The sequence below is a fragment of the Mustela nivalis genome, assembly GCF_964662115.1.
Source record: "Mustela nivalis genome assembly, chromosome: 10".
In the NCBI taxonomy this organism is placed as follows: domain Eukaryota; kingdom Metazoa; phylum Chordata; class Mammalia; order Carnivora; family Mustelidae; genus Mustela; species Mustela nivalis.
Window position 1 is genome coordinate 32,787,115 of NC_139029.1, and position 24,971 is coordinate 32,812,085.

Genomic DNA, 24,971 nt, shown 5'->3' on the forward strand with positions numbered 1-24,971 from the left:
AGCTCCCCGTGCACCAGCTCCTTCCCCTCTCGCCCTGGCCTTGCCTGGCTTCCAGGTCAGCCCCTTCCCCCTCTCCCCCACCAAACCCAGCAAAGAACAAGTAGGAACCTTGCAAAAGAAGCGTTAATGACCCAAAGGTGAAAGACACCCAAACTCAACCAAGGGACAGAGAGGCCAGGGGATGCCGAGGGGCACTGGTCTAGGCTCCTGGAGCTGCTCTGCCTGATACCTGCCACCCGCCCAGATGCCCAGACTGCGTGTTCTTTTTCAGCCTTCTCGAGCCAGACCCTGAGACCCTCCCCGGCAGCCCCTGCAGGCCTTTCCCTGGCCTTAGGTCCCCCTGGAAGGAAAGCTTTTCTTTGGCTAGCCTCAGCATCACTCCTAACCTTCACACTCCCCTGCCCTGACCTTGTAGTGGCCTCTCCAAGCCCCTTACCCTCTTCAAGGCCTCTCTGACTCCCATGTGGATCCAACGTCCTTCCCAGCTAGGGCAGGAAAGCTGTATCTGGACCCTGGGGACATTCTGCAGGGATCGTAGACCCCTCAGTGAGCCTGCAGAGGCTGGTTTCCAAGCCCATAAGTCCTGGCCTCCCCCCACTTTGTACTTTTACTCCTGACCTACAGCTGGCTCCCCAGCTGCCACTGAGTCTGGTTGCAGTCAGGCAATGATCAGATTCTGTCCTCCTTGTTCTAGGCGAGCAAGGGCCCGGGCCCATCCATTGCTCTAGGGAGATTGTGTGGCCGAGTAGGGTGACTGCTCCTTGGTGGACCACCCACCGAGTCCCCCTCCTGAGTTCTCTTTTTCTCAGCTCTGGGCCCACGGGGATACCTGCCAACGTGTCCGAGCCCATTCCCCCTCTCCCCTCAACCAGCTGTCAACCAGCCACCCCAGGGAACGGGTATTACAGAGTTCAGGCCATTTGTCTTCCAATACCCGAGCCTCTTACCAGAGGAGAATGATGACAGATGGCCTCCGCCTACAGTAAGAAGCTCGTTGTTCTTCCTGGAGGTTTAGAGGCGAGTTCGGGGATGGGAACAGCGTAACCTGCCTATGGAGGTCTCAGTGCAATTTGGTTTAACTCCACAGCCCTTTCCCAAGCAATGCCAAGTGCAGGCAGTGTCAAGTAGGTAGCAAGCGAGAGAGAAGACAGAAGTCAGGTCCAGAAATTCAGGTAGGTGGGACAGTGGGGAAGGGGAAACCCCCTCCCCACCAGAGCCAAGCCGAACGAGGCAGCCAGGCTCCACCGAGCCCAACTTGGCTTCCCAAAGGGGAGGAAGGGGTTTGGCCCCCCGCCCATGCGAACCAGGGAGAGAATGGGGGCTGAGGGAGCGCCCCTCTGTTTTTAGAACAGTGGCTTGAAAACTAGTGTCCTCAGGGCCTGCTCTTCTCTCTGCCTTGAAGGCAACAGAAGGGGGATCACAGGTAAGCGCTTCTCATGGGAAATGGGAGGGAATCCCGGTTGCCTTGGTGAAGTCCAGAGAACCTGAGGGCTGTTTTCTCACCCTGGACTCTTGCCCACCTGCCCGCCCCCTCCCAGCACACCCTCTCCTCTGCGCATAGACACCTGTCAGAGGCGTTCCTAAAGGGCAGGACCCTCGTCTCATTGGCTTTTTTAAAACCCCTCAATGCCAAGTCGTCATATATGAGTGGAGTTGGCTCAAATACCAGATCGTGCTTCCTGTCGAGCAGACCGGGACCAAACAGGCAGGCCGGCGGGGTGGCTGTTCTCACATGTTCCTTCCGAGAACACCAAGGTCAGTTCGCTCAAGGCCCTTATACCTCATCCTAGGAAGTAAGGAAAGAAGGCAGAAAAGGAAAGTCAGCTATTGTCAGGAGACTCGCTGTGCTCCAGCCGCTCAGGGAGTAGACAGGAGGGCTTCACTATTCCCAGGAAGACCCTGAGGTGCTCCCCACTGGCTGCAGGCTGACCGAAGGCACTGGAACAGTTGGGATGAGGAATTAGGAGCTGTGCTCAGGCACATGCTTACCCATGTGGAAGTCCATGTCCTGGCCTACCCATGCCCAGGGATGTAGGACCACCAGCCTTGTATTAGTGGGAACTCATTCCCAGGGTTGATAGGGGTGAGAGAGGGGACCAGGAGGAGTCCTTTGCAATTCCACAAGCCTTCCCTGGCTCCCAAGTCAAGGATAACTTGGGCCTTCATAGTGAGCTGCCAGAGGAGAGCCAGCGGTGCCCATGGCCTCCCCAACCCTAGCCCTTCTTGGTGACATGGGAATCCCGTCCTCTAGAACCCTTCCCTACCCCAAGCCCAGGGCTGATGCCTTCACATCCCCTGCTCTCCTTCACTCCTCTGGCATCTGAAACCCAGGCAAATGTGGGGGAGGCTGCTTCTTCAGGCCCTTCCTCTATGATGTCAATCATAGGCTTGTCCTGCTACAGCGGGGTTTCCAACCTTGCAGCGTTGGGCTGCTGGGGAGCTCTCTGCACCTGCCTGGAGCCCCACCTGTAGAATTCTGGCAGGAAGGAGGCAGCTCTGTGTTTGGGAGCCAAGGCCTGGCTGGATAGGGCTGGAGCAGGTATTAGGCCTGGTTCTTGGCTGCTGCCTTCCACTTGTATGTGAACAGCTGCTCACTGGGCATCACTTTCTGGTACTTAGGAGCCCTAACATGATCTGGAAAGAGGAAAGGTGGGAAAGGAAGATGGGGCAGCCCAAAAGACAGGCTGTGCTAAGGCCAGCAAGCCATACTTTCTTCATCCTTATGGGGGCTCTTCTTGTCACCATTCGTGGCCACTTGGTTCCCTGCCTTACTGGACAGCTGCACAGATGACTCCAAAGTTACCCAGAGGTTTGTCGTCTCCCGGGCCCCAGGAGTCCTGAGCTCGGTGGCAAGCTTGGAGGAGTTCTCAGCCGGCCATGTATGAGCACCAGGGGACTGCTGAATAGGGACTGAGGTCAAAGGGAGGGAGGAGGAACCGGAGTATGGGGGTAGAGGTGTGTAGAAGTCTGTGGTGGGACAGGGCAGCCTCCGGCTCTCATGAAACCCTCGGAGACACATCTCGCTCCATCTCTCCACGCGCTCACTCAGCTTGCCGGGTGTCACTAAGGTGTTGCGCATTCCTGACCCGAAGTCTCTGACAGTCTGGGGGCGGGGGGGGGGGGGGGGTCGACAGTCCTGAAACCAGAGTTATGACGCAGCCACCTCTCATGGTAGGTCCTTTAGCTAAACGTTCTCTTCCTGATGTTTGCTGAAGGCTGGAGACGCTCCCTCCATTGTCCCTGGGGCCTGGAGAGACAGGACACGTGAGAGGCAGAGCTTCCCACACAGCCACTCAGGCCCCATTCCTCCTGCCTCCACCAGCCTCCCCTCCCCGTACCCCAGGATGCCTCGTAACCCAGAAGGGAGCTGCCCTCTTGGTCCCCTTGGCTGCCTCCTCCTCCTCCTCCTCCTCCCACCTCGCCCTCAACTGGGAGGCTGGCCTCATTGCTGTCGGGCCTCTGACTGGTTATTAGTTCCTCGAGGCCCTGAGACCTGGCCTGGGCTGGGATGGGCGTGGTTCCAGCCCAGCAGGAGGACAGGAGAAGATGGGCTGGGGTTGGCCCCTGGACAGCCTCACACAGGCCTGACCTCCCAGTGGTAGCTCAGGCCTTGGGGAAGCAGGGAGCGGCCTGAGGCCAGCCGGAGCCCCTGCATTCGTGGCACAAGCCAACCGGGCCCCAGAATTTAGGAAGATAACACAGTTTAAGAAGGGACGACAGACCAGGCCTTGGAGTCATACAGACTTGGTTTAAATTTAGACTCTGTCACTTGTTGGCTGGGTTAGCTTAGGCACATTACCCAGCCCCTTCGATTTAGTCTCGTCCCCTAAACAGGAGTAATACAACCTGTTGTTCAGGATTGTTTCAGAAGATAAACCACGAGAAATACAGAAGCACTTAGCATGGTGCTTGACACTTAGTACGTGCTGCCTGTGACAATGATTAATGCTATTTGTTAGTATTAGTATTAGTATTAGTGCTGTTAGAACAGTCCGGTGGCCCTAGGGAATGAAGGGTTGTCTGTAGGGTCTGACCTAGGAGGTGACCTCAAGCAGGGGTCAGAGGCCAGGCCTAGAGAAGGCTCCTCCTGGGAGAGACAGCAGGGCTGGGCTAATAGTCCAGGAAGTCACCAGGGTGAACAGGAACACCAAGTCCCTGTATATGAGGCCTTACTGGACCAGGCCCAAGGTGGGGCCTGAGTGTCCATCTGTACCTAAACCTCTTGCTCTGTTCCAGGCCAGGGAGGGACGCAGAGCCTTAGGAGCTCAGGATGCACATCGCCTCACCACAGGGGAGATTCGGTGCAGGGTGCCTGGAAAGGGCGCTGAGGCCGGCACACTCTGTGGCCTCTTCCTGTGTGACGAGGCTTCTTCTGAGTCAGCATCAGATAAAAAGTGCTCAGGGAGGGATGCCTGGGTGGCTCAGTTGGTTGGACAACTGCCTTCGGCTCAGGTCATGATCCTGGAGTCCCGGGATCAAGTCCCGCATCAGGCTCCCAGCTCCACGGGGAGTCTGACCCTCTCTCTGACCCTCTCCTCGCTCATGCACTCTCCCACTGTCTCTCTCTCAAATAAATAAAATCTTTAAAAAAAAAAAACGTGCTCAGGGATTGGGGTTCATGCCGCCCCTGCCCCCTGCTCCTCTCGCCGCTGTCATCTATGACCTTGTGGTTACTGGGCCTCATAATCAGTGTTCTCTCTGCTGTTTCCTCCTCCCCCTCCTCCTGCCTGTCTCCCTCCTCCTCGTCCCCCTCCTCCTCTTCCTCTGGTTCCTCCTCCTCTTTCCAGCATCCTCATCTTAGCTGGCATGTATGAACCTCTTCATTTTGCCAGCCTTCTTGGAATTCCTTCATTCTTGGAATTCTCACAATGACCCTATTAGGTCAGTTCTGTCAGTATCCCCATTTGGAGGATTGGCAAACTAAGGCACAGGGAGAATGAGTTGCCTGCTCAAGCTCACACAACTGGCTAAGTGGCAGAGCTGAACTCACACCCAGCTGTGGCTGCTTCTGGGGTCTTCCTAGGAAAGAAGCCTGACTACATCCCCCTCCTGCTTAGAATCCTCCATCTGTCAGCTCCCCTCCTGGCATGGCCCACGAGAATGGTAAGAGCTGCGGTTTACTGAGCCCCTCCACGTGCCAGGCCCTGGGCTGCGCGGTTTCCATGAAGTGCCTCAGCCGGCCACGTCGACAGCCCTGCACAGCCAGACGACACGAGTAGTAGTAAGTGGTAGGGTAGTGCTTGGAACCAGACGGGTCTTGCATCACCCATCGTACTGAATTACCTCTCACTGATTCATTGGTTCATTCATTCAGCCAGTCCAAATCAGTCAGCAAAGTCACACAGAGACCCAGGTTTCAGATGCTGTCTCCCCCCCGACACACACAACTCCCTTGTGCCCTCCCCCACGACCTCTGCCTCCAGCCAGTGCAGTGCCAGGGAACCCCCCACGAAGAGGGACGCTCCAGCTGAGACGGTGGTGATGCTGCTTGCCACCCCCGTGTCCTGTCCCTGGCCATTGTTCTTCTCCCAACCTACCCACCATGGTCTGCAGTTCTGCATGACATCCCCGCCCCTGTTCTGAGCAGAAGTCTGCCCATCCCGCGGGAGAACAAAGGTCGTCAGCCGTCAGGAACTCTGGACTTCCCAGCCTCCGGTCTCCCAGCTTGGGGGGACCCCCATCCACCCCGGCTTCCTTCCCTCCTCACTGTCCTCTTTGTGCCTCTCCCAGTCAAGGTCACTTTTCTCCCAGGCGCTGGACGCCATCTTGTCCCACCTCCTCAGGGACTGACTTTCTTCTTTTCTCACGTCTTCCTGGATCCTCCTCTCACAGACGTGATTTCATTCGGGTCTCTCTCACCTGACAAATGAAGGCCCTCTTTCCTGTGTGTTCCTCCGCCCTGCTTCCCTCCTGTTCAGGTTTCTGGAAAGAGTCCTCACTTGTCTGTGACACATCTCTCTGCCTTCCCCTTCTCTTTCTCAACCCTCTCCAGGCCAACTTCCAGATCTCTCTCTCTCTGCTGGCAGTGGCCTGATTCCAAATCCAGCGGGCTCAGCTTCTTCCTCCCTTAAGAGGAACAGCTTGTCGGCAGACCCCCAGCAAGCACTTACTGTGAACAGGGCTCAGTGCTGAGTTGTGGGGAAGCTCCCCGGCCTTACTAGCTCCTGGCCAGATGCCGAGGTGGGGTGGGGTGTGGGGAGGGGGTGGTTTGGCAGGCTTGATTCCCCACCTCTTTTGCCCTCTGGACTCATCCAGTCTCCAAATCCGGGACTCCGGCCTTTGAGAATGCCTCGGTTACGCCATCTCAGCAGCTTCCCCTTTCCCTGAGTCCCGTTAGGTCCCCCTCCAGTCCGTTGTCCACATCTGTATCCAAAAGACTCCTCCTCAGGTGTCCCTCTGGGCGGTTCGTTCTGCTGAACCGTTCCCATTGCCTACATGTTGTGGCTCTCAAAGGGCCGTCCCATGCCCTCAGCACCGGTATCACCTGGAAATGTGTCCAAAATGCATTTGGCCCCCCCCACCACCACCACCACCCCCCCGCCCCGCTTCAGCCTTGTGAATGAGAAGCTCTGGGCGCGGGCCCAGCAGTCCGCTGTCATGAGCAGTCCAGGAGGTTTGGGTATGGGCTCAGCCGTGATACAGCCAGATTCCACGGCCCAATCCCCTTGACCTGGCCCCTGCCACGCCCGCCCTTGTCCTTGCGCCTCTTTCGTGCATCCAGCACACCGCGTGCACTCTGGCGGTGCGGGCACCTATACCCTGTTTCCCGCCTCCGTGCCTCAGCTGCTCCCCTTCGAGAGGCCGTTGTCAGAGCCCACAGCAAAATGCTCCTTGCTCTGTTCCACTTAAGGTTTTGCGTTTCTGTCAGCTCTTACAAGCCCCCAGAGGACGGGAACGGTTGTGTTTCTCTCTCCCAAGTCCGTCACCTCCAGCCGAGTCTTAAACATATTTGGCCACATGTAAGTGAATCAGTATGTGTGGAAACTGAGGCCCAGAGTAAGGCAGGAACTTCTGGCAGAGTCAGGATTCCAACCCAAGTCTTCCAACCCTCAGGGCTCCTTCCTCTCCTTCGGGCCGTCTCCTCCTTTCATGGCCCTGGGAGGTCGTTCTTTTAGCTCCAGACCCTTGCTCTCCTTGTGCCTCTCCTAAGCATGCCTTTCCCTTAAGTATGTTTGATCTTCCCTTCGCGGGTCAAGTTCACTCTGCTTCATGAAGAAATGAGAGCTTCCCCATCCCTGATGCTCTGCGTCTTTTCTCTTGTCTGTCAGCCTCGCGGAGCTGGCCCCATGCCGACTCCTATTTCTGTTCATCGCTTTTTCCAAATATAGCTTTCAAAAAGGTTTTCTGACCTTCTCCTCAGAGCGCACATCAAGGTAAATTCCAAATGGACTAAAAAGTAAAAATATAAAAACATGACCAAAGGGAACTTTGAAGTAAGTAGAATAGAAATCAGATCCCTGGAGGGGAAAGAACTTTCAAGGGATAGACGTGCTAGGAGAAATCAGATTTAATAATATATGAAAATTTATGCCGAATTAACAATGAAAGGACTAGAGATACCATAAAACTCAGAAAAAGTTTATTTGGGAGGTGTGACGGACCAATGGTTACTGTTATGAAAGCTGACAAGAAAACCTTCAGGACCCTGGCAGATAAAAGGGCAGGAGACTGAACAAATCAGACAGGGGGAAATATAACTAGGAACAATAAAAAGATGCTGAACTTTCTAGCAGTCAGAGAAACCCATGCAAAGGCAACAGGATGCCTTTATCACCTACCACATCTTGAAAGAACGTGTTCAAATTCTGATACATGACGCTGGCAACAGTGTGGTGACAGGTGCTTCGGAGCTACTAGTCAGAGTGAGTCAGAGTGTAAATGGGGACAAGGTTTTTGGAAAGGAAATGACATTTGGCACCAACAGCCTTTATCCAAAGGAAGGACAAATGCGCACACAAAGATTTTTATTATAGTGTTATTTATAACAGACAAACCCAAGTGTAACCTGAGGGGTTCATTACATAAATTGTAGTTTAACAACAGGGAGGAGTGTCCACGACCCTGTGGGGAGGGGAGGGGGCTGACCCTGCAGCTGGGGTGGACATGGGCACTCGGGCGGGTGTTGCCATGTTGTCTTGGCCACCCCCGCCCCTGCTGCTTCCACGCGGGCAGGGTCAGTGAAGCGGCGCTGGATTCCATGTTGGGAATGAACGATTCCTCTGCCTCGGCCGGCAGGTGACCACCACCTTCTGAGAAGTGAGACTCAGCCAGGCAGGGGCCCAGGAATGAGTGCGTCAGGGAGGGCAGCGGGCCCTGGGCACAGGGCAAGGGCCACCTGGTCAAGAAGGTCCCGCCACCCCATGCCTTGGCCTCTGGGACACTTGAAGCCCAGAACCCTAACCAGCTAGCTCCCTGGCCCAGCCTCTGTAGGTGCTGGATGAAGTTCAGGGCACACAGAAGAGCATGGGCGACAAGTGGATATTCAGTGACTCGGTGTAACTGGCATGTGGCATGAGTGCAGTTGTGCCCCAGGACCTGGCCAGGGGGCGCATGGCTCTCCTCTGGCCACACCATTTGTGGACTGAAGAAGGAGCTGCCTCCCACAGGCCCATCCTCACTCGGTAGACCATTACCTGCAGCTAGAGACTCAGAGTTTCTTGGGCTCACAGGGCCAAGTCCACTTCTGTCCTCCCAAAGACAGGATATGCCTCCATGTGTGCAGACCTGGAAGCCCAGCGGGGACTGTGTGCAGAGGCTGGGGAGCAGGCGCACGTGTACACAGCACTTCTCGTGGTGTGAGGTGGGGGGAGGGCGGGCCTGGGGAGAGGAGGGAGGCAGGGCCAGGCAGGCTCTCCTGACACCACCAGGGCCCAGCCCAGATCTGCAGGAGCCAGGATTCCAAACGCAAATCCGGATTTCCAGATGGGTTTTCAAGGGAGAGTAGAATATATTTTATTTAACAACTTGATAGCTTAATCTGTAACTTTCAAACATTTAGAATCTAAAATGTAGACCTGTGGCACGTGGAATCCATTTGTAATTTTGTCCCTCACCCCACATGCACTGGGGGGCGGCCTGCATGGATGTGGGGACAAGGACCGCCGATGAGGCTGGGTAGGCAGGGGGGTAGAAGGTGAAGGGTCACATTGGGGAGCTTGGACTTCATCTTGTGGTATAAACAGTAGCAGAAGCCAGCGAGCTGACTTGTTGCCAAACGTATTACACACAGGACTGATTTGTCGTAGCACAAACCACGGTAAAGGAGGACCTATTCTTCTTTCCCTTATTTTGTAGATGAGGATGAGACGACTTAGGGCAAATAACGTGGCTGGGACACAGGGTTGGTAGTTAGGGTGTCAGGGTTCAAAGACAGACCTACGGAATCATGGGGGCAACCCCCGGCCACCAGCCGGGCTGGGCTGACGGACAGCGTGAAGGTGGGAAGCATAAGGTTGTGTGATGGGTCTGCCCAGAAGCCACAGATTTGGTAGTTGTTTGGTTCCTGGGGGTGAGGGAAAGGGAAAGGTCAGGGGGGGGTGGAGGACTTACGTCTGGGTTATTGGGGAAGAAGGATGGTGGTGGATCCTCGGGCAACGTAGATCAGAGAAGAAAACAAGCCTCTTGGGCCTTGGTTTCTTCAGCTGGGGACTGGACCAGATGCTGGTAAAGGTCTCTTTTTATATGATTGTAATCCGTGTTTGGGGGGGTCACTGGTTGTCCAAAATGTTAGAGAATCTCTTTGTACAAAGAGTACATGATTTATATGTAACAGGCCCTCAAGTATTCATTGATTGGTTGATCTGGGTTAATCATTAGCTCTGGGATATTTGCATCTGTACATAGCCTACTTTTTAAGCTCTTCATTTTTTTTTTTTTTTTTTTTAAGGGAAGAGGGACAGAGGGAGAGAGAGAGAATCTGTGCAGCCTGATGGGGGCTTGATCCCACAAGCCTGAGATCATGACTGGATCCAAACTCAAGAGATGGTCACTTAGCTGACCGAGCCTCCCAGGCGCCCCCTGAGCTCGTTTCCCCTGAGGTTTTGTTAGTTGTGTCACTTTGCTGTCCTTCCTATTTTATGTGCCATGCACTTGAAGGTTTTTTGGATGAGTCTTCTCTGTATATATTTTAAGTAAGTGCAGCAGATATTTTGAACCTCTCTTCGGCGCTTTCTCACATTATAACCGCCCTGCCATATACGGAGGTGTTTGTATACCGCCCTGTCTTTCCCACTGCGTTACAGATTCCTGCTGGATTAGGAAAACAAAACCAAAAACCAGACCTACGCTCTTAATTATCCTGCGAAGCTGTCCCAGTGGGCAGCGGAAAGCCACGGAATACGGTGGTCCTGAGAGCGTGCGGATCAGATTTGTGCAGGGACGTGGAAGAAATTGAAGGCGGAGGTGGGGAGACCTGGTGGCCTTTGGGGTGACCCCGGGGAGAAGAGCTGGCCTGTCTCAAGGCGGGAGCAGTGGGGAGCAGGAGGGAGCACACCTGCCCTGCTCTGGGCCACAGTGAACCAGCCCGTGGTCAGCCTCTCCACTTCCAGACTTCTCCTAAGGAACAAGGGGAAGAAGGAAGGGGCTGCAGGAGGAGATTCCACGACGGCACGGGGAAGCCATGGGCCCTGGCTGGGGAGGCGCTCTTGTCCTGGAAGCTTCCCCTGTTGCTCTTGGCTGTGCTGAAGACCACGGCAAGGCCTATCAGCAGGAGAACTGCAGCGGCCGCACACCACACACTGTCAAGCTGGGTCCTGACTTGACTGAGCCAGGGACCTTCCTGGAAGGGGAGGGACTCGACAAGGAAGGAAGGCAGGGTCCAGCTGGCCTCGAGGAGAGGTTGGACCATTCTGTAGGCCTCTGCGCTGTGTCCTGCGGGGCAGGGAAAGGAGCCGTGAGAGGCCTGGGGTTACATTTGGGTAGGCCTTCTGGGATAGGGCTGTGTTCCGGTGGCGGGCTTGGCAGTGTCAGCCAGCGGGGGAAGGCTCCAGCGCCCACGGCCCTCCTGCAAGGAGCCAGGGAGAAACACACCCCCACCCCAACTTTGGATGTCTGGACGTCTGTGTCCTGGTGCGTGGGGCATCTGGCTCTACAATCCATACAGTCCTCCCAACTCTGGGAGGTGGGTCCCATCACCCCTGTTATGCATGAGGACATTGAGGCTGGAGGAGATGACGTGACTGCCCCAGGTCACACACATGTACAGTTGGGACGTGAGGCTCAAGTTTCATGGGCTCCAGCCCTCCTGCTCCCGCCCGGCACCCCACCTCTCTCATGGCTCCCGTCAGTCTCCGGGGCCTCGGCTTCCACCTGCCCCTTCAGGGTCGGCTGCAGGCTTCTCATCCCCTCTCGCCCCATTACCAGAGATTCTCTCTCTCTCTCTCTTTTTTTTTTTTCCTGTCCAAGTTTTTATTTCAATGTCAGTTTACATACATAACAGTCTGTTCATTTTCCGGCGTAGAAATGAGGGATCCATTACTTCCACACAGTCGCCGGTAAGGCACCCTCCTCCGTGCCTGTCCCCAGTTTCCCCCCCTCCCGGCACAGAGGTTCTTCAGCCGGGGTCTGCAGGTCCCTTGGCTTCGGGGATCCCATGACCCTCGCATCGGTGTGCAGAATGTAAAATGTGTATGTGCTCGTGTGTGTGTGGTTTTTTTCTGAGAAGAGAAGCCATAGCTTTTATTTTAGGAGACCAGCTGGGGGTTTGTTGGTACACGGTATTTTTATGGCTGGGAAAACCCCGACATGCCCAAATCCTGTCTTGGTCTTATTTCTCCTTTCCCTGAAATTCCTGAGGAGTCTCTGCCTCAGGTCGGTGACAACGGGAGAAAAGAAACCAGAGCCGCTGAACTATTCGGTGCACCAGTTCCGGGGCTCTCTGGCCGGGCTCTCTGGGACTCGAAACCCATGCCCAGGCCTCCTTTTCCCAGAGGCAGGGAGCAGAGGCCGAGATCAGGAGCTAGGCCTGCTGCTGTATGACAGCACGGAGCTAAAGAGAGGGGTGTGTGTGTGTGTGTGTGTGTGTGTTAGAACGACTTCTTGCCTGTCCCAGTCATTGTGACACTCAGTACCCTCAAACCAAAGTGGCCAGATCAGCGGCTTCTCCTCTCCACTGAAGCTTTGGCCCGAGTCTCACAGAGGGCAGAGCTGATAAGCTCATTTCTGACGGTTTTACGTAGTCCTCATGTATGGGACTTCAGAGAGGACACCTCATGTCATGGAGAGAACCAGCTCCTGAAGTTGGATCCAGCCAGATTCTCCCCTCGCCTTTCTGAACCCCAGTTGCCTTCGTGAAATGGGATGTGGGGCACCTGCCAGGCGACCCCTCCTCACTTCGGAGCTGCTGGAGGGCAGAGGGGAGGGCTCATTCACCCTTAACCCCAGGCCCCAGACTTCCGGAGGCAGGTACTGCAGTGACGACGGTCATTGGGGTGGCAGAACACCTATCTTGGCCTCATGACACTCAGGTGTCACACTTGGCCCAGCCACCTCTGTGACCTTGATCGAGCATGTTGCTTCATCTTGGGGACTGTACCTGTGAAGTGGTGAAAGCGGAGGAGATGTAAATGAGTAAGGTCTGTGAAAACCAGCCAGGAGACTTGCTCCCCCACCCCCACCCCACCCCCCGCCGTGCCCTCCTGGTTCTCCTGAGCAGCCACTGTGCCTCCTGTTGTTCAGGTGGGGGGAGGGGCAGGCTTAGGCGGGAACCCCAGGTGCAGAACTGTTGGGGCCTGCCAGGTCCCGCGGAGGGGACAGGGGCCTGGCACAGCACGGGCTGGCACCTGCATTCCTTCCAGTCCACACCTGGCCCTCTCAGCAGGGGCTCCTCCGCAGCTCTGCATAAGATCTTGGCCACCTCCACCCTTCCCCTTCCTGCGGGGTCCTGTGGTCCCTGCCTTTGGGTCTGTGGGATTCCGAGATAGAATGGAAAGAAGCAGATGACCGGTAAGCCAGGATGGGCTGGAGAGACAGAATCCAGTGCGGATTCCCGGGTTTCTGGCTTGGAAGGTGGGGTGGATAGTGGGAGAGAGAGAACTGATAGTAGAAGGGATAGAAGAACATACAGATAGTAGAAGAGGAGACAGAGCAGATCTGCAGAAACCAGCAACCACGTTCATGTCCAGCAACGGCGGATTGGTTCAGTAAGTTATGAGACATCCTGGTGAGACCGGTTCTTAGAAAACAAACTTTTGATGGCTGTAACAATCAGTTATATAGCTGTATCGTTTAGCCAAACCTCTGCTGTATACTTCTGGATTTTCCTCTGGTTTGAATTGTGCTTTTATAAATAACACTGAGTAAGCAGCCTTTTTTACAGAGGTCTTCACCATTCTGATTACTGTTAGAAGAGGAAGGTTGCAGTCATCAGCTACAAAAACAGCCTTCAGGCTTTTGGTTATATTGTCATTTTCATTTTAGAAAGGCTCCACCAGTTTTACTCCTATAGTGGAGTGCAGGAGAATCCCGCCCGGGTGTGCCGACCTCCACAGTGCCAAGATACATACAGAGAGACACATGCACACACGTACACGTATGTTAGAGGATAACAAGGAACACCTTATTTGAATTTGTGTCTCGTTGTCACTATTGGTTTTTTTATGCTTATTAACCTTGTGCTCTTTCCCTTGTGCTCTTTCCCTACTTTTATGGTGTCCTGTTAATTTTTTCATTAATTTTTAAATTATGTATTTCTTATTATCTGTGCAAAATGTTTCTCACTTTTTTGTTTCCCTCATAATTTGACTTACTCTATTTTTTAAAAAAATATTCATTTTTAAAAAAAATATTTATTTTTAAAAAAATATTTATTTATTTGACAGAGACACAGAAAGGAAACACAAGCAGGGAGAGCAGGAGAGGGAGAAGCAGGCTTCCCACGGAGCAGGGAGCCCAATGCGGGGCTCTATCCCAGGACCCTGGGATCCTAACCTGAGCTGAAGACAGACACTTAACGACTGAGCCACCCAGGCACCCCACTTATTCTATTTTTGATACAGAAAAACCCTTAAAAATGTTTACAAAGTCAAAATCTGTTTTTTTTTTTTAGTTCATTTCTGACATTGCATTAACATGTCAAAAGTCAGTGATAAAATATACACTCTAATTTTCTTTTAGTTTTGCTTTTTTAGCATTTAGTAATTTTGTGTAGGGTATGAGGAGAGGAAGTAAAAGGATCTTTTTTTCTAAAGAGCAGATTTTCAAATACCACTTGCTGAGAAAATGGTCCTGGGCCCACGGGCGGTGAAGCTTCCTTTACCATAACCTTAGCTAAATACATATAAATCTGTATATGGTTCTGCTTCCGGGCTCTCTTGGTTCATTGCTGTTTGTGTTGATTCTTACACATCTATCAATGCCTTAATAGTTGCAAATTCATAATATACTCTAATACCTATTATGTAAATTTGGGGGCTATTTTTGGTAAATTTCAAAAGTCCCCTATTGGGATTTTTCTTAGACTTCTCTTAAGCCTACATGAATCTGGGCAGACTTGGCATTGTGTTAATATTCAGCCTTCCCATCCAAAAACATAGTTTGTCTCTCCCGTTTCTTTTTTTAAGTCTTTTTTTTTATATATATCTCGATAAAGGATTATCGCTTTTTTAAAATTATTATTTCAGGTCACATATCTAAGTCTGTAGCTCAGTAGTTGATATTTTTTGTTAAGATTGCAAATGGGATCTCCTTTGTAGTATATCTGGTGACTGTTCCTGTTGGAGTTCATGTCCCATTACTAAGTTATTCTGTCCGTTCTAAGTTTAGTTGTTTTTCTTAGGTTTTCTAGGCAAATAATAAACACCCTGAGATACCAGGCTGGAGTCCATGGCTGGGTAATGCCTCCAGTTTGCAGGGTTGGTGCGATTCTCTCCAGCATTAGTCGGAGCCCAGTGGGCAGAAAAGGTGGATGAATGGGTCGAGCCCAAGTTGATGGGCTCCCAAGGCTGGGGCAATAGAAGGGCAAGGGGCAGGGGGCTGTGAGCTCTTCTGTGTGCTCCCTAGGGTGACCGACTTCAGGGACTAGACCAGGAAGGGCTCATGGACTGTACAGAAAGGTAGGGCTGGGGCTGGAGGAAGGGAGAGGATCAGGAGAGGATGTTGTGGCCCTGGAATGGATGCTGGGATGTCAAGTTTTGAGACCTGATGCCTTTCCTGTACGGGACTGGGCTCCCCGAGATCTCTACTTTGCAGTTAGAGACACTAAAGCTCTGAGAGCTTGTCACTTGCCTAAAGTCACCCACTGCTAATCAGTGGCATATTGTGTTCTGCTGCGCCTTACTAGCTCACGTTCTGTCCTTGTTTTTCAGGTTCACTTTAGAACAGTTAACTGAAAGCAAGGAGAGACAGCAGAAGGGAAAGGAGACGAGCCCAGCAGAGCAGCTAGGAGAGAGAGGGCAGGCTCTTCGTGGGCCCCTCAGCTGCACAGGGGAGGGGACAGCTGGGCTGCTGGGTCCTCCTGCTGACCCAGGAATCCCCGCGAACCAGAATGGCACACCTCAGGGCCCCACCCAGAAGTGCCCCTGCCCTGCGATTCACTCTGTGTCCTCCCTCACACATGGTGGCCCCACCATGTGCTCCCTGTCCCCCACCACCTACTCTTGTCTCTGTCATACATCCTGTGTCGTGACCCCCCCACCCCTGACCCCAGCACACCAGCTTATTCCTCTACCAGGGTGTCTGTTCCCTGTTTTCCCCAGTCCCCCAGTATATACATCATGCCTGCATCTTGTTTCTCGTTTGTCTGTACACACTTGGGGCCCTGCCCCCACACATACGGTCCCATGACGAGCTGTGTGCCCAGCTGACGCCTGCTTATGCTGTGTCTGCAGAGTGCTTCTGATGGCTTCTGGAAATCTGTGGCCACACGAGTGCCCAAGGAGCCCCCCGAGATTCGCATCCTCAACCCGTACTTCATCCAGGAGGCCGCCTTCACCCTCATCGGACTGCCCTTCAACAATGGCCTCATGGGTCGCGGGGTGAGATGGCAAGGCCCTGCGGGATGGCAGAGGGGAGCTGGGCCAGAGATACCTCAGGAGGGGAGGACAGGGTGGCAGGGTGGGGGGGGGGGCAGGGGCCCAGCCCTGGGACATGGAGCTCAGCTCTGGTGAGTGTGGTTAAGGGTCTCAGCCTGGCTCAGTAAACCAGCTGAATTCTGCCCTCCTCCGTCCTCTCCAGAACATCCCGACCCTTGGCAGCGTGGCGGTGACCATGGCACTACACGGCTGTGATGAGGTGGCAGTCGCAGGCTTTGGCTATGACATGAGCACGCCCAACGCACCCCTGCACTACTACGAGACCGTGCGCATGGCGGCCATCAAAGAGGTGCTGGGCTGGGTTGGGGGTGGTCTCTGAGCAGGGTCGAGGGAGGGATGCTCTCAGGACAGACAGACAGAGTAGAGTGAACCAGTGGCTGGTCCAGCTGCCCAGAGCCCTGCCTTTAGCTAAGTTGGATCACAGGCGATCCATCCCTGCCTTTGGGTCTCTGGCCACCAAGCATCCTCTGTGCCCCTGAACCTAGTGCCCCCTTCCCTGCCCTTCTCTCCCCGAACTTTCCCTCCCTGGCATTCTCCCTGCCCTGGTCCCGCACCTGTCTCATCCTTGCTCTCCCCAACTGCCACATGCTAATCCTGGCACCAGCTCAGCACCATCTTCCCCCAGAAGACTTCCATGCCCTCTCAGACCACCCAGAGACATTGCCTCTCAGTGCCAGAACAGTCCCTGCACCCCTCTGCCCTCCCTGGGAAGGGAAGCCCTGCAGCATGGATGCTCTTGATCACCCAGAATGGCTTCCCAGGTGGTCCACATGTCCAGGTGTCTTCACATTCAAGAAGCATTCCTGGTGTCTGGGCTGGCAGCCAGTCTCTTCTGACAGCATTTCTGCCTTCACATCCAGAGCCCATGCGAATCCCTCTCCCAGTCCCCTCACTGCTACCACCGGCCTCCCACGGATGCCAGCCCGCGACCTGCACATCTTGAGCCAGTGCTTTGAGCAGCTTCTCTGCTTCCACCTGGGGCGGGGGGTAGGGGGAGGCTGGGGTGGAGTGGGTGCTGGAGAATGCCTCCCGTCTGTGCAGACTCCTAGTCCTCTAAATGTAGTGCTTCCCATCTCAGCCAGCCTTCCCTCCTGCTCAGTACCTTTTCACATGCCCCCCACCAGCCCCGAGCCTGGATTCCCTGAAGGCTCCCCCACCATCCCTTTGTCCAGTGGGAGCACAGACTACAGCAGGGACTCAGGCAGCTCATGTGGGCTCGCCCCCTCTGCCCTCCTCACTCCATCACAGCCCGACTTCCCTCTTCCCCTGCCATGACTCCCACAAAGGTCACCAGTGACTCAGCGCAAGGCTGCCAAATCCAGTGGACATGTGTAAGTCTCATCTCTCCTGACCTCTCAGAAATGCTTTTTAAGTTGACCACTCCTTCCTCTTTGAAACTTTTCCTGCTCGGACTTTCGAGTCCGTGATCTCGGGTGTTCCTCTCATTTCACTTGCCAGGCTCTCTCATTCTCTTCCTCAGCGTCCTTGATTTCAGTCCACCCCCAAAGAGTCCGCATTCACTAGGGCTCCATCCTGGACGGTCTTCTCACATTCCACGTTCTCCAGGAGCTTGGCGTCCCCGTCTGTGGGTTAAGTTCCTTTCTGTAGGATCTCGCGTGTATTGTTCACTCAGGCACCTTAAGCCGTGAGAAGTTATTGCAGGAATTTAAACGCGCCTTGGGAAACCCGGAACAGCCTTATGGTGGGGCCTCCCTGTTGCCTGGAGTGGGATTCAGGAGTGGGGGGCCCACCGCGGGGCTAGGACGGCTCCAGATTGATGCCTTCGCCTTCAGTAGTGGTTCCAGGCCTGCCTCCTCGTTGCCAGGACCCGTTGGTCTTTCCCTCTATGTCTCTTTGTGTATCTTCTTGCCTTTTTGGCCCCCGCCTGCACCCACTCGGAACCATTAACACAGCATTCACCTGTCTCCTGGCTTCTGTTCCATGGTATCTTTGGCCTCTTACACACTGCTTTCCTGCAAACTTGGTGTCCGGGCTCCAGGCAGAGGGTGGGAGGCTGTAGCCAGCTCCCGCAGGGCTTCTTGTGCCGCGGTGAGGAGTTTGGACATCACTCCACCGGCCTGGAGGAGCCACGGGAGGGTTTCAGGCTGCATGTAGTAGGTCACTAGCATGTAGTGCGTCACCTACTGGCATGTAGTAGGTCACTCTGGCTGCAGCACGAAACAGAAGGCCACGAGGCAGAGACTGAGCTAGCTGGGGGCCTGTCCCAGCAGTCTAGGCAAGACACGAAGACTCCGTTGACTCCAGAGTGGATGAGAAGACGGAGACAGAGAAAGAATTTTCGATCAGTAGGGCCTGGGTCTGCCCTAGTGCAGGAATGAGGGAGAAGGGCTGCACCTTCCCTGAAGCCCTCGGTGGAGCCTGTTCCTTTCTTCTTGGGCACGCCAGATCTCAGTTTCCAGGCCAGACCGCCCCCCACACCCCACCCCCATCATCCTCTGAAACTGGCTGCCTTGATGCTCACGGCACTGGCCGCACCTGCTCCATGCGGGGTGCTGGGGACTTCAGGTTAGGAGATCCCATGGCCTGGGTGTAGAACCTGGCTCTGTACCTTTCTTTCCTTCCCCTACCCAGGGGGTAATGATAGCACCTATTCCCTAGGTTTGGGGAAGATTAGACCCAATAATGTGTTTAGAAAAAAAGGCCTGGCACCCAGTAAGCATCCATACTGTTAGTCGTCATTATTAATGTTTTATCTGTACTTATCACTGTTAACCTCCCAGTATCCTGGTTGAGGATTCACTGGAAGTGCTGGTGCCTGTGTTTGGGATCCCCACTGTCCACCTTGAGTGTCTGCAGGAAGCACTTGAACCGTCCAGCTCCCTGGCCCGAGCACTGTTCCCCTCTGCTTGGCCCGTGGGCCCATTCTCCAGGCCCAGCAGGAAGGGGTGGGCAGCCGAGGTTCCGTGCTGGGGGAGCTACAAGGAACGTCAAAGGAGTTTGGAGAGGAAACAGAGCGAAAGAAGGCAGGAGTTAGGAAGGTGAAGGGTTGTGGAGACCAAGGGAGCAGCACACAGGGACTGTCCACCACATCTGGCGCTGTCAAGAAGTAGTGAGAGGAGCACTGGGAAGTGGCCAGGGGCTGCACCAGTGAGGTGGCCCCGTGTACGATGGGGAGAGCAGCCTCGAAGGCCAGTGGCTGAGCTACGAGTAAAGGCAGTGCACAGCGGCAGGCATGGTGCCCAGTACGTGCTCCCAGGAAGCAGGGAGGAGGAGGTGGAGGATGGAAGCTCAGCAGCTTGCTCAGGGCTGATGTGGGCTCACACGGGACTGTGCGAGTTGTGTGAGTCAGGAGCACAGCTGCCTGTTGAGGTCCATGGCCAGCAGGGAGGGGAGCGGTTGCCAAGGGAGAGGGAGAGCACAGAGCATCAGTGGTTGGCACAGCCCCAGGGTTTAATGACTGGGTGAGGGGCGAGGAACCAGAGATGGAGGAAGAAAAAGAGCTGTCAGAAGGACAGCTGCATCCAGAATCAGGGGTCCTGCTGAGGCTGGGGACCCAAGACTGCCAGAATTCGGTCCCAGCCCATAGACGGTGTAGACAACACAGTAATAGACAGCTCTGGTAAGCTCCTGTGCCGTCCACGTGGAAGGGAGAATGAGGTGGCATTGCCTGGCCTAAGAGAGCTACAGCCCAGGGCCAATCATTGTGTTTCCTGTTTTATTATGGACACATATTATCAAACATATTCATCAATAGAGACAGTAATATAATGAGCGCTCATGCATCTATCACTGACCTCCCTCAATTATCACTGCCTGGCCAGTGTTCACCTGCCCTTCCTTTCGTGCACTGATTATTTGGAAACAAGTCTCAGATACCATATTATTCTGACCATAAATATTTCAGTAACTTTCTCTAAAAGATAGGTACTTTTTAAAAAACTATCATAATACTATTATCACACCTAAAAAAACTTTTTAACAGTTTCTTAATATCATAAAAAATGTCCAGTCTTGGGGTGCCTGGCTGGCTCAGTCAGAAAAGCATGCAACTCTTGGTCTCAGGTTCATGAGTGCCAGCCTGACAATGGGTGTAGAGATGAGTAAAAATAAGTAAACAAGCTTTTTTAAAAAAATCCAGTCTTCCCCTGAGCTTTCAACCATCAGTGACTCCTGGTGGGTGTTCTTGAAACAAACCCACCAGTGATTGCTTCTTCCTGCAGGTGATAGAGGGGAAGCGGTCTAAGTGTACACATTTGTTCGGATCCTGGCCCTGCCATTCCTCCAGGCCTCTGTGTTCTTACCCACAAAATGCAGTTTCATTCAGCACATCTTTATTGAGCACCTACTGTGTGCCGAATAGTCCCTGCCTTCAAAGAGAGACAGTGTGCCAAATGAGTGACTCTTCGAGGGATGAGGGCAGATCACGCTGGGGGTCTGCAGCAGGAAGGGACAGGTCGCCGATGGCAGAGTGATGTGACAGGAGCCTCAGGGGGAGCCAGAGGCTTTAGGGAGTTTGGAGGGACAGTGGTGTAGACGCAGCGATTAAGAGAGGCAGACCCTGCAGACCTAGGCACCATGGAATGTGGAGTGGGAGAGAAGAAACAGTCACCATTTGAGATGAGTCTGGGGGACACTGTCCTTAGGAGCAGCCAAGTTCATGGTTAGCCCAAGAAGTCGAAGGGCATAGTCAGAGGATACAGGGAATTTGGCCTGTGTTTCCGATCAAAAAAATTTGGCAAGCTGGAGAAGGTGGACTGGATGAGACTAGGGCCAGGACAGAGCCCTGGGTCCTTAGCCCCAGCCAGCAGTTTCCGTGAACAACACGGTCAGGCTCCCGCAGTGCAGTCAGGTGCATACAAACTCCGAAGAGACTGTCCGCTTTCCCTGAGCCAGTCAGCCCGTCCTTTTTCATTCTTTGAGGGACTTAGCCACCAGAGCATCCTGGTGCAAGTATCAGGGACAGGAGAGAGCCTGAGCCCAAGTGTAGTCTTCGCCCAGGAAAGGCCCAGAAGGCGGCATCTTCCCTGTAATTTCCACATTCACAGAAAGGTGAGCCTCTTGTCCTCAACCCCCTACCCCCACCCTCTGCTCCTCTGATCTGGGAGGCAGGATTTCATCAGCCTGGAGACCGCGTTGCATCAGGCCGAAGGATGACTAAGCGACCCCACGCAGTCCTCCTTCCAGCAGGGCACAGCCCCCAGGCCTGGGCCAGCTCTCCCTGACTCACTTGGTATACCCTCAGGGCCTAGGATCTAGGTGCCCTGGATGCACAGCTAGACAAGGAGGTGACGTCTGTTGAACAAGGGTGGGAAGGCCCCTGTCTTCGAAGTCTTGGAAGGAGAGGAGAGGCAGAGTTCTCGTAGGGTGTGGAAAGGGGTTCTAGGAAGGGAGGACGATGAGCAGATCCTCCAGTCACAGAGCACTGGGAGAGTGTTGGGCAGAGGAGAGCACCGAGCTCCACTCATCCCTTCCCTGTGCCTTGCCTTCCAGTCCTGGACGCACAATATCCAGCGAGAGAAAGAGTTTCTGCGGAAGCTGGTGAAAGCACGTGTCATCACTGACCTAACCAGCGGCATCTGACGTGGGCCCAGCACATGGCCACGGAGGTCCTGGCACCACCAAGAGGAAGCAGCAGCCGCCGCCACCTGCCCACCCCACTGGCCTCAGTCTGGCTCTGCCTAAAAGGTGCAGGAGTCTTCAGACCCAGAGAAGGACAGTGCCAAGTGGCTCCAGAGGTGGCGAGGCCTTGGCAGGGCAGCCAGAGCTGCGTCTGCCCAGAGGCCAGCCTCAGAGACCAGCACTTAGCCTCATTCTCAGCCTGGGTCCTTGAAGCCACAGGGCTGGAAGGCCACCGGCTGTGCCCAGCAGGCCCAGCATGCAGGAGGTGGACATCAGGCAGCAAGGCTGCTGCTGGAATCGTTTCTCCAATCAGTGTTTGGTGTATTATCATTTTTGTGAATTTGGGAGGGGGGGAGGGGCGGGATAATTTATTTTTAAATAAGGTTGGAGATGTCAAGTTGGGTCCACTTGCCATGCAGAAAGAGGCCCACCAGGGGGCCCGCCGGGCAGTGGTACCAGTGGGCTCCCTGTAGAGGTGTGTGGGGGGGGTGCCATGACTAGCCCGTACCCTGCTTGGGGCTTGGCGGAGGTCGGCAGGATCTTATGCCAGCCCCCTCCTGCTCCTGACACTGTTTCGCCTTTCTTGAGGAGAAGATGGGGTGTTCCCATTCACCAGCCCCTAACGACCCCACAGGGAAACCTGGAGCCATCATTTAAGCCAACAAAACAGACCCTGGCTTAAGCAGAGAGAACTTGAAAGCTCAGGAGGCGAGGCCTGGCCTAGCCTGATGGAAATGCCCCCCCCCCGCCACACCCCCCAGCTGATCCACAGGACAGTGCGCCAGCCTGGACTGACCAACTTGGCAGCTGTTCTGGATTTCAGCAATGAGACTGTAAGGTCCTTGGGTTCTGCCTTTAGCCTGGACCAGAGGGAAATGAGGCTCAAGGACCTTGTCCAGGCTGTGGCAGCCATCCTGGGCAGCCATCCTGGAAGCAATAAAGCTCTTCCCTGAATCTGGCCTCCTCTGCTTTCTGTGATGCTCCTGAAAGAAGCAGGACCCTGGGACCTCGGCAACGACATGAAAGCCAAGGGCCATCTCTCTAGGCCACAGATTCCTGGACCCCTTCCTCTTCTCCTTCTGAAGCCTCTCCCATCCCTCACAGTCCCGTACCCTCTTCACCTTAAGAGAAGCCGACCACAAGTATGAGGGCATGCCCCAGGGTCTGCCCTACCCCGAAGGAGCCAGAGGGCAGGGGGCTGAAGTCCAAAGGTCCCCAGAGCCCCAGTTACACAGGGACAGAGATTCCTGCAAGCTCAGGAAAATGATGTGCTGAGCCCCGACATAGAAGCTCATCGACCACACTTGCTCCTGGCTCCCAGGGCTGAGCTCCAGAGGAAATAGGCCCCATCCCCACCCAGAGCACAAAGGCGCACCCCTCCCCGCAACCCCTCTCCACCCACACAGAACAGGAAGGCTGAGCCCAGCTCTAAGCATCCCCAGGTGAACCTGGGAAAGGACACCCCTACCCCGACCCCGAGAGACCTAGAATCTGATGGCTCCCCTCCCAGTGTTCCCAGGCAGGCCTGAGATCAGGGCAAACCACACCCACATCTGAGGCATGGAGTGCACTTCCTGCCAGAGCTGCCACTGGCAGTAAGTGAGGCTGGCCGGCCCCCTTGCCTCTCTCCAGCCATCCCAAGGGCCACCAGCGTCCTATATGCCCCCTTAACTGCTGTGGTTGGTTCTCGGGCAGAAGCCGCCTCTGCTGGGGGGAAAGCCAGGCCCTGACAGAGGGACAGGCACACCCAGAACTCCCTTGGGATGCTGCTGGAAACGGCACCATTCCAATGAGTTCCCGCATTCTACGGGAATGCGCCCCCTGGAGTTGTACCGTGTCTAGGTGACGGCCTACAAGAGGCAGCCATGACTGATTGAGCCCCAGGTTGCAGGAAGCAGCGAAGGGAGAAGCTATTCCCTGCTTGGTCCCCTGTCCCCCAGGGGTCCTGTCAGGCCCGCAGACAGCCCCTGCCCCCCCCCCCCAGCAGTTCTCTGTGCTCGGGCTTCCCCTGCACAGGACCTGCTGTCAACAAAGCTACAGTTCTGGGCCCTGGCCATACACCAGGCCAACCCGTGCAAACTGGAAAACCTGCACATGCCCACCCCAAGATTCTGATTCAGGTCTGGGGTGGGGCCCAGATGTGGGTGGTTTTTAAAGGTCCACAGGTGATTCTGATGCATAGACAAGGCCTAGCTGGTCCGCACACGTCCCCTGAGCACTTTCCTCCCCACCCACGGCTCCCAGTTGTCGGCTGGTCAGCAAATCCCGAATTGCCCTCTTCAGGCCAGCTCTCTCCGCTTTGCTCCAGGCTACACAGTCGGCTACTTCCTGAACATGGTCACTAAGGTAATCCACAGGTCCTGCTCCATCTCCGGAGCTCCTGTCTCCAACCCATCCTCCTCAAGGGCGCCCCGCTGCCAGCAAGCACCCTCCACCCCTCTGGTCACCCGGGCCAGAGGCGCATCTTTGTCCGTCTTACCTCTTCATCCCATCCAATCAGGCACCAACTGAGTCTTCAAGAAGCTGTGGTCTGAAAAGCCTTGTGGCCCTCTGCCCCTCCCCCCCCCCAGTCTCTGCCTGTCTCCTCTCTCCCCAGCAGCCTCCCTACATCTCCCGCCACCTCTCCCCGCCCCAATCAGCCAGTCACTGCAAACACATGTCTGGTTGCACCAGTTTCCTGCCTGCCACCTTCCGTGGTCCCCGTCCACTGGTATAAAGTCCAGGCTCCCCAGTATGACACACAGGGTCTGGCCTTTCCTTACCTCTATCCGTGTTACTCAACCTCCACCTCACCTGCCAAATTGCTGTAATTAGGCACCTGAAACACTACCCTCCAGCTCCTACCTCAAAGCTTCCGTGCATGCATCTCTCCTCTGTGACCCTCCCCTTTGCCGCCGGGGCTCCCGCTCCTACCAGCGCAGCCCCAGGGAGCGCAGCGTTTGCCCGGCGAGCGGCAGGGTGGCTGGAGCAGGGTCAGGCCTCCGGAGCCCCAGTGCCCCACTTCACCAATCCGACCAGTCCATGGTTCTGCGGAGAGAAGCTTGCGGTGGGCCAGGGATCGGAGAGCAGCCACGGTGGCTTAGCCAGCTGGGACCCCGGAGCCCACGCCAATCTCAGGGCCCCACAGCAGAGGCAGCGACCGGCCTGTCTCCTCCCTGCCCGCCCTCCGCCCAGCCTCCCAACTCCCTATTTTGCGTGCCTACAAACTCTGAACTCCCAGTTCCCGTGCCTCTCCGCCGCCCGGGTTCTCCACTCTGCATCCCCAGGGTTCCTTCCCAGCGTCTCCTCCCCCAGCCCAGCTTGGGGGACCTAGCATAGCCCGGGGGGACCGGATCCCAGCAGGTGGAGCGGCCAGGTGAGCCC

At 55.0% G+C, this 24,971-nt stretch overlaps 1 protein-coding gene and 1 long non-coding RNA gene across 5 annotated transcripts in view; one reads left to right on the forward strand and one right to left on the reverse strand.

The window, feature by feature from the left end:
* The window catches only part of ST3GAL3 (ST3 beta-galactoside alpha-2,3-sialyltransferase 3), a 191,546-nt gene extending 168,984 nt beyond the window's left edge, over nt 1–22,562 (forward strand). For all 3 annotated transcript variants that reach the window (XM_082687201.1, XM_082687202.1, XM_082687203.1), the window contains 3 exons: nt 15,825–15,971; nt 16,171–16,317; nt 21,480–22,562. In XM_082687201.1, the coding sequence (XP_082543327.1) occupies nt 15,825–15,971; nt 16,171–16,317; nt 21,480–21,569 (384 nt within the window). In that variant the 3' untranslated portion in view covers nt 21,570–22,562. The remainder of the gene's footprint in view (nt 1–15,824; nt 15,972–16,170; nt 16,318–21,479) is intronic.
* Nucleotides 6–24,887, reverse strand: LOC309842677. Of its 2 annotated transcripts, XR_014299727.1 has the most exons (6): nt 24,808–24,887; nt 24,453–24,635; nt 6,111–12,532; nt 2,265–3,247; nt 1,667–1,786; nt 6–1,089 (listed from the first exon to the last, which is right to left on the reverse strand). It is a non-coding gene; the product is annotated as an uncharacterized lncRNA (long non-coding RNA). The 2 variants fall into 2 exon arrangements; XR_014299728.1 differs by having other exon boundaries at nt 1,667–3,247.
* Nucleotides 24,888–24,971: the final 84 nt, after the last annotated feature.